The sequence below is a fragment of the Adiantum capillus-veneris genome, chromosome 26 (assembly GCF_014529385.1).
Source record: "Adiantum capillus-veneris isolate H3 chromosome 26, ASM1452938v2, whole genome shotgun sequence".
In the NCBI taxonomy this organism is placed as follows: domain Eukaryota; kingdom Viridiplantae; phylum Streptophyta; class Polypodiopsida; order Polypodiales; family Pteridaceae; genus Adiantum; species Adiantum capillus-veneris.
Window position 1 is genome coordinate 72,013,530 of NC_140956.1, and position 9,390 is coordinate 72,022,919.

Genomic DNA, 9,390 nt, shown 5'->3' on the forward strand with positions numbered 1-9,390 from the left:
TGACAAAATTTGAGCATAAAATCTTCCAAAGAATGAGGCCCTTCTACTCTTTGACACAATCTTACACACAGACACCTCTCTCTCTCTCTCTCTCTCTCTCTCTCTCTCTCTCTAGGTACAAGCACTGACACTCTTTCTTGGGAACCTTGATAAATGTGTTAAGACACCATATTAAGGCGGGCATCTTAATTTGCATTATTTTGTTGAGGTTTGGATGCAAAGATCTTTAGTGTAGATTTCTTACATTTAAAATATTGCTAAGCTCTGTGCTCACTTTAGGTTGAAGATTTGGTTTAAATAAATAGCTTAATTTACAAGTTTTGAGAGGTATTAATTAATCTACCTTTAAGAGCATTATAAGGCCTAATTTGCTAGCATTGCCCAACAGTCCCTTGTCTTGATTGTTGATCGTAAAAAGTGCAAAACGTGGCAGATTATGGAGAGCCTTGCTATTTTGATCGCGCATTATGTGTACTAGTATTGCCGGTGGCCTCTCTCTCTCTCTCTCTCTCTCTCTCTCTCTCTCTCTCTCTCTCTCTCTCTCTCTCTCTCTCTCTCTCTCTCTCTCTCACTCACTCAGCGTTGTGAGCTGCAACCTACACTGGCCTGAATTTGATCGGTTGAAGGAGGACTCAACACGTGGCGGGGAGGAGGCATCCCTCCCCCTTTTATAATAGTAAAGATAGATTCTCTCTCTCTCTCTCTCTCTCTCTCTCTCTCTCTCTCACACACACACACACACACACACAACGTAATTTTGTTTTGTTTTCGGAGTCGGGCGGGGCAAGCCCGGCCGTTCCCCTTATCCACCATAAAAGTGGACAAGAAGAACGACCAGGACTATGCCCCGAGAAACCGAAGGCAGACGCTTTTGTCACTAGTTTCCTCTGGACTCGGGAGGCCAGAATTATCTACACTCTTAGGGAGATGACTTCTCCCTTGAGAGACCCATTTCGGTGGGCGTGACAGCGACCAAGTACCTCTGTTCAGAGGCCCAGGTACTGCGGGACTTGCTTCGGTCTTCCCTTTGGAGTTGCTTCCTCCAGGTAACTTATCACTCACCTCACTAAACTGCCTTTGAAACCCGACGGTTTTCCCCTAGGAAATGCCATACCCGCTTGGAAGGGCGTCGGCTCACAACACACAACGTAATGGTACATGGCATGTGGATGCACCACTTGTAAGGCAATAAGCTAAGTGAATTGTAAGGTTCAATTGATTTAATTAATTAAGTTTGTAAGGTCATACGTTAAAATGTTCAAAAGGTATGTTTGTTTCTTTGGTGGGGTACTCGAGGGTCAAAGTGAGAATCCTGGCAATCTTTGACGTTGGGGAAGGGGCTTCAAAAATTTTGAAATGGGATATTGTCAACTTTGTGGGTGGGTGCGCTTGTCTGGTAGACTCTCGTGCCTCGTGACGGAGGTGCCTCCTCCTCCTCCTCCTTACAAACTCTGGGCTCGCGCCTAATTGCCTTTTCAGCTCGTAACATGGAAGTTTGAATTTTTGATGCTGCGCAAGAGACTCTCTCTCTCTCTCACACACACACACACACGGTGACTGGCCCTCCCGAGTCCCCTCCCCCTGACTCTCTCTCTCACTCACACACACACACACAGACGGTGTCTGGACTCTGACTCTCTCTCTCTCTCTCATACGTCTACAACAGATATGTGCGTATGTATATACGAGTGTTTATGTATGTACGTACATACATGCAGGTTTACGTACTCCCATGCATGTCCACGACGTAGTGCTCACTGCTCAATATACATGTATATGCTCATCGTGCACTGCCCAACACACACACACACACACACACACACGTGTGGAACTCGGTTATAGAGAGAGAGTGTGTGCGTGTATCCAGGAGGCACTACCAGTGTCTTTCGTCCAATCATTGCAGCAGCCTCTGCGAGTGTTGTGACCGTCTCACGTGTGTGTGTGTATGTGTGTGTGTGTGTGTGCGAGTTGTGTTGTGTGTGTGTGTGGAGGAGGGGGGGCGGGGGCCGCGGGGCGAGGCGGTGAGAGAGAGAGAGTCCCCATGATTATGGCTCATTATAAGCTGCGGCTATATAAGCATCCCTGCGACACAATGTCGCCTTCCCCACACGCTATCTCAGCTCATAGCCACAGAGAGAGAGAGAGAGAGAGAGAGAGAGAGAGAGAGAGAGAGAGAGAGAGAACCTGTGTGTCAATAGCTAGTACCCACGTCGCATACCATCTACCACCTCCTGGCTCTTGAGTTTTTGCCCACATCACAACGTGTGCGCGCACAGAGAGAGAGAGAGAGAGAGAGAGAGAGAGAGAGAGAGAGAGAGAGAGAGAACATTAGAGATGGCCGTCAGACCTCGGCTGAGGAGACTGCTGCTAAGGCGGACGCGGGCAAGTGTGAAGACAGAATTCGAAGAGCAGAGTGAGAGCGAGTCGAAGGCCAAGGCAATTCTGCGCCTCGTCTCCCCTCTCTCCCCCAAAGAGGTAATTACACTGACTCAACCATCCCATTTCCCCGCCCCTGGCGGCCATAGGCCTTGAGTTCGAAACCTTAAGCGTAGGACGCTTATGACGTCTTGGGTTCAATACCATTTCATCGCTCAATTTGGCCTTTGGATTTTCCTTTGTAGCTCGTAGCTCATTCTCTCGTGATCTTAATTATGTCATCATGCCGCTTGATCTCTCCATGCACCCAACTCAAAGTTCTTGTGCTAAATTTTCCTTTTTCAACTTTTACTTTCATAATTAGTCTCTTATTGCTTCATGTTTAGTTCAACCGCCCCAATCTTTTTGTATGTGACTTCTTAGATCACATTCATGCTTATATGCTTTAAAATTTTCAACAAATTACATTTTTTGTATTTCAACACAATTTTATAGAATTTGGAAATTCTCAAGTCCCAAATTCACATGAGATTTGTCTATGTGGCCAAATTGTGCTCAAAATTTTGAAAGTGGAATTTGGAAGCATTGATATTGCTTAATACAAGCTTAAGAAGGCTTCCATTCTCATAAAAGGTCTCAAGTCGCATACCATATGGCCAAATCTTAACCTTATTGTGGATTCCCAAGTCAGTTGGAACTTCCCAAAATCTCTATTGCAGTGTTTTCCATTGATTTTTTGTTTTCCAAATTTTAATTGTTATCGGCCTCTATTAAATACATTTTTGCAATAATTTGACTATGTGATTTCACTTGGAAGCTCATTGTTTGTTGAATGATGATGTAATGCAATAGGTGGAGTATTGTAATGAGGCTTGCATTGCAAGAGTCTTGAAAGCCAAAGGCAACCAAGTGAACAAAGCAGCAAAGCAACTAAGAGCAACCTTGGCTTGGAGAGCCAATATTGATATAGGTATACCATCCTTGCCTCATACAAGCATGTATGTTTTTCAATAATGTGCATGCATGCATGAATGAATGAGAGAGAGAGAGAGAGAGAGAGAGAGAGAGAGAGAGAGAGAGAGAGAGAGAGAGAGATTCCTCTTTATTGTATATCAACTTTCCAATTACCCACTTGTCCATCTATGACATTCTAAAATTTTCAAGCCTTGATTCTTTCATGAGGCCACAACACTCTCATTGAACCTGTGGCTAAGATTTTTTTATAGATAGCCATACTTAAATGGAACTTTGTGTCCCTTGATGAATTCATCTCTCTCTCTCTCTCTCTCTCTCTCTCTCTCTCTCTCTCTCTCTCTCTCTCAATATAGGCTCTAAGCTCTAGGCAAACGACATTTAATTTTCTAAATCAGGCTAATGGTTATTTACATCTAATCCATCAAAATTGATTTGGCATAGCTCTCATGTGTACAATATAGGCTCTAAGCTCTAGGCAAACAACAACATTTGATTGTCTTAATTTGGCCAATGGATATTTACCTCTAATCCATTAAAATTGACAAGTTTGAAGTTAGATAAAGAGCGAGTATGACTATGATTTTGTTTAACATGGGAAAAATAAATTATATATGAGCGACCATAATTCAAGGGTGAAAGAACATGCTAGGATTAAAGAGAAAAAAAAATGGAAGGTAAAGGGGCACTTTCACTCTCTATATAAGTGATTCCACGTCTCATTTTGAATATTTTGCTCCTTTAGACTTTGGTCTATAAGCTAGCTTGGTTGTTTGAGCATTTATCCTTGGTGACCACGGTCATTAGTTCGAATGCGGCCAAGTGACTTGTTGGCGCTCACGGATGTACTAACAAATGAATTTATCAAGAGTAGAGCAAGTAGTCCAACTTCAAAATAATAAAAATTCTTTCAAAACGTCTCGAATGAATAAGTGAAGGGTAAGTTTAGGAAATGAAAAGCCGTAAGACTTTTCATATTCATATAAAGAGGTGATTCAAGTGTGCATTCATATATCTGAACTCTCCTTCTTTTCCTTTCCTGTAGCGTCTTTTTCTGCTCTTTAGAGTTTCTTTGCACCATGTGCTTTGTATATGTAGGTAGTGATTTTTTTTATTTTTTTATTTTGGAGCCTTTAGGAAAAGTATGTATGTATAAGTGTAGAGCAAGTAGGAGTAGTCAATCAAGTCCATAAGGTTTATGGAAGGGGGTTTTACCCAAGAGAACATAACAATGTTATGTACACAATCCCTACTTTGATACAACAATCGACAAGAATTCACGACGCAACAATTGTCAGGCTCTTGAGAATGTATGACAAGAATGATATGCAAGTTTGATGGCTTTTTATCAACTTAAGACTTTGTCATCCTTTCCCACGTTGCCTCATTTCATTCTAAACATCCAATCTTGAAGACATAACGATTGCAAGCGGTTTTCCACAATGAATTCTCCATGAAAGGAGGTTAAGTCAGGTTATTGTAAATATAGTAGAATCACTATAAGTCACAGAAAGTTGGCAACTTGTCTATCTATATACCTTGGCAGCTTTTTTCCATGTCTAGAGAAAAAAAATTGGCCTTTTCCTCATGTCAAGAGATGTATGTTAATGTTATTATGTTACATGGGAATGAAGAATTAATTTCACACATTATATGAATGAGTATCAAAGTGAATCAAACCTAAGTTCTAAGTAAGTGCACATGAATCAGTGCTGAAAAAACCTAGGTTTAGTGTAATCACACCTACATTAACCTCTCATACGTCAATTTGAAGGTGAGAAAACCTGAAATTTAGTGTAAGAACCTTTAAATTTAGTCACAAACAAGTAGGCCTGGCAAGTCTTTGGAAAAGAAGTTTTTCTCGAGCACCGACATGAACCCACACACACACACACACAAATAAGCAAAAAGCTGAAAAATCCACCCCTTGGGAACTTTCTTCCTCTTCAAATTTCTTATTTGCACAAAGCCACCTTAATAATTTTGTGAGGAAGCCACATATTTATTTAAGGCAAACATGTGAAGACTCTTTTTCAAAAAACCAAATTGTGGGTACAATAGAGACCAACTTCTCATTCAAAACCACTTTATCCATGTTCCAATATAATGTTTTTTAATTAATAGAGGGAATAACTGACTATGGCTAAAATTCCATATCAATTATAATCATTAGGTATATCATAATCAACTCAAACCTTGCCAACTTAGTCAGGGTTTGATAGCAAGATCATAAAGAAAGGCAAAGTCTATTGATGTGGGAATCGATCCCCTTCTGTTTTTCTTAGAGCAGTAGCACCTCCCTCTCTTTTACAAGAGAGAGAGAGAGAGAGAGAGAGAGAGAGAGAGAGAGAGAGAGAAGAAGAGAATTTTAATGTCATAGGAAACTATCCCAAGAGACCTTAAAGATCTATCCGACGAGGGGGGATAGAGACAGAGAATGATGGTTTTTCTCGAAAACGATACTACAAAAGTTAGCTTGAATTGCATTGACAGTTTTTCTCCTCCTAAGCTTGGAACTATCCAATGCTTCACACTTCTGAAATAGTGCTTTCTTTTGCTAATTGGGACAAAGGTGAGAAATTTTCTTCAAAAGATAGCATTTTCCCCTGCTTGAAAAAGACTTCAAAATTTTGCATCAAACCGAATTGCCAGAAATACTTTTGTGGCAAATAATAGGTCTAGAAAAGCCACATTTTCCCATAAACTTGCAAACTTCCCAATCCTTATCACAGGAAGCTCTTCCTTTGTGTGTGTGTGTGTGTGTGTGTGTGTGTGTGAGAGAGAGAGAGAGAGAGAGAGAGAGAGAGACCCTTGAGACTAATCGACACGGACCTCGACACCCATGTGTGTGTTTGTTTGTGTGTGTGAGAGAGAGAGAGAGAGAGAGAGAGACCCTTGAGACTAATCGACACGGACCTCGACACCCATGTGTGTGTGTGTTTGTGTGTGAGAGAGAGAGAGAGAGAGAGAGAGAAGAAGAAGAAGAAGAGAGTTTTAACGTCGTAGGAAACTATCCGAAGCCACACACACACACACACACAAAGAGAGAGAGAGAGAGAGAGAGAGACCCTTGGGACTAGTCGACACGGACCTCCATGTACAAATATGTGCATATGTGTACATTATACACACAGATGTGCGTGCTTACTTGTGTGTGTGTGTGTGTGTGTGTGTGTGTGTGTGTGTGCCCACCATCTTGTTAAGTCCTGTCTTTAATATAGTAGTCAGTTAGTACACTTAATGAACACTTCATTTTATTTATTTTTGCATCAGAGTACTTGACAGCTGATGAGTTTTCCGCTGAGCTGGCACAAGGAAGTGCTTATGTGGCTGGGCATGACGACCACGGCAGGCCAGTCCTGGTAGGATTATTACCTGCTTTTGCATAGACTCTCTTTCTCAAACATACACATGCAGTTTCAAGTTCATGATATCAACACATGAAAGAGGACATGGACTTGACATTGTTTTGTACTCATTGCAGATGGTGAGATTGAAACCAGAGAGTCTTTCGAATCAATCTCAAAAACAGTAAGCCCCGCCCCATACTCCATCCTCATCTTTATCTTCATGTTACTCCATTTCAAAGAAAAGGTAAAACAGAGACTTGGAAGGCAAGACATGTCCCATGTGTAGGCGCACAATATGCACCGTTAAATTACCGTCAATGAAACAAACAAGGTGAAGGCTCGCGTTGGCAGACTAAAACAAAAACCGGAAAAGAAACTCAAACGAGTCTCTTACTCGAAGGGACCTACTTATCAACCCCCAATTCCTCATCTGATGGAACGGTGTGGGTTCTGGCAAAATAGGACTTGGAACTTGAAATTAAACATTGTCTTAGGTTACAAAAGCACATAGAGTCCTATATACACAGTAATAAAATCTTGCTTTTTCCCCAGAGAGAGAGAGAGAGAGAGAGAGAGAGAGAGACCCCCTTGCACTGCCAGGTTCTTGCGATTCATGGTGTTCTGCATGGAGGTGGCCATAGGGTGCATGCCCTCGGCAGTGGAGCAATGTGTTCTTATCTTTGATGCTTGTAAGCAAAACCTTCTCTTCAAAGCTATTTGACATGGTTTACTCCTTCAATAGTTGTTACCTATTGGGTCATAGTTTCCTTTCCTTTGTAAAAGGTTGTCTGAAGAAAGGGACACCTGGTATGTCTTCCATAGTCCAAGTTTTGAAGCTGATAGGGGAACATTATCCAGAGAGAGTGGCAAGGACTTTTATTGTCGATGCTCCTCCCGTGTTCTACCTCTTGTGGAAGGTGCGTACGACTCTACCCTCTCGTCGTCTACCCTCTCATAACAGTTTCCTATGGTCCGAAATGCTATCAAAATGAAACCTTCATATCGATGCTCTTGCCCACAGCTTACCGATGCATATGTACCAGCTGTCTTGACCCCATAGCCTATTACTTCTTCAAAGTTGATATGGCTGTTTGACTTTTCTAATGACCTTTCCTCCTTTGCTTGCAGGGCATCGGTAAGCTGTTTGACCTTAAGATGAGGAAGAAGCTAAGGTTTGTGTTTTCACGGGACTACAGCTCTTTAGGAGCATCTAGCACGGCAAACTCATCAGCTCTCATCGCGGCAACAAGAACAGGGACTTACTCCAACAGAAGCTTGTTGGGAGGAGATGAGCAGCACAGTGATTTCGAAGAAGAACATCAAAAGGAGGATAGAGGAAATGTCAACTCGCTCACAACATCAACAGAGACATCTACTTGCACCCATTTGGTTTCTTCAACGTCAGACACATTAAAACCACAAACAATGCAAACTCCAACTTCCTCTTCTGAGCCTGCAATAACGACATTAGCATCGTTGCTATCATCATCGTCCTTTTCATTGGCCACATCATCGGCAGAGTCCGTACCCTTATCGTCATCCTCAGTGACCTCAAAATCCTTGACAACCTCAACACCGTCATCATCATCATTGGTGCCATCCTTAATGTCCTCGTTGACATCTTTGCCACCATTTCATCGCCCTACTGCTGTTGGAGCCGCCTTACCCTCAGACAAAAGTAAAGCACGGTCCCTCTCTTTTGCATCTAGGCTTACAATGAGGAAGGAAGATGCTACAGAATTTCGCAGCTTTCGTGCTGATACAAGGCCTAGAAGAGTCCGAGAAGAAGGAAGCAGCCGAAGATGGACAGATCTCACCTTTGGCTTCAATAAGAAAGAGGAATTCTTGAGTGGCCATATAGAAATCACTCAAAAGGACAAGAACCATGCTCTGTTTAGACCCTATTACACTAGATTCTTATCAGCACCATACAGCGAGGCTGCGTATCGTGCCCACATGAAGCCTCCATTGGGAGGTCTCATCTCAATTCTAGGCCCAGATATTAAGCTCAGGCAATCAAGCTTCTCACTTCATACTTGCTCAGCTATGGAGGCAATGCTCCATCACCTTCACCTTGACTAGAATTGAGAAAATAGACTTCCTCAAGCTCATGTAGCTGATCTCGTGATACGACTGATCATAGCTCCCAAAAGATGAACATCCTGTATTTACCATTCACATCCAATCACAGAACAAAGAGGTTCAACTGTCCATAGAACTAGATGCCGACGAGTTGAGTTGAATTTGTGGAGAAATGAGCTTACATTATCCCTTGTGATTCACGGTATTGGCCGAACTAGCCTTTACAAGGACAACACAAGTTGCATATTTGTCTCATATATATGGTGAAGAGTCCTTCACCACTCTAAAAAATTTCCATTGTATCGCGAAAAAAGTTGGTCACAGTCAAGCTTCCATGCTACTCTAGCTCTTGTCTGGTACTCTCTTTCTGTCCAATATTTTTCGCAACCAGCCCCTTTTCATAAGAATTACATGTTTATGTCGTAATTTGCATACAAGAAATCTAAAGAACATAGTAATCTCATGACACACCTCCACTTCAAGTCCTGTTTTTATGCAGAAAATACACTATCTTGTATCTGAGGGCTCATTTAGAAAGCAAGCAATTTTAGCAAAGCATCCTTATCAGATAATCAGTGAGTACAAACCTGAAGAGAAAACCCTAGTGATA

General features: G+C 42.0%; 1 protein-coding gene across 1 annotated transcript; it reads left to right on the plus strand.

The window, feature by feature from the left end:
- Window positions 1–2,099: 2,099 nt before the first annotated feature.
- LOC147423641 (uncharacterized) lies at window positions 2,100–9,103 on the plus strand. Its single transcript, XM_086501737.1, has 7 exons — window positions 2,100–2,475; window positions 3,229–3,346; window positions 6,622–6,710; window positions 6,833–6,879; window positions 7,299–7,387; window positions 7,482–7,615; window positions 7,827–9,103. The coding sequence occupies exons 1-7, from the start codon at window positions 2,335–2,337 to the stop codon at window positions 8,778–8,780; spliced, it is 1,572 nt and encodes a 523-aa protein (XP_086357863.1). The 5' UTR covers window positions 2,100–2,334; the 3' UTR covers window positions 8,781–9,103.
- Window positions 9,104–9,390: the final 287 nt, after the last annotated feature.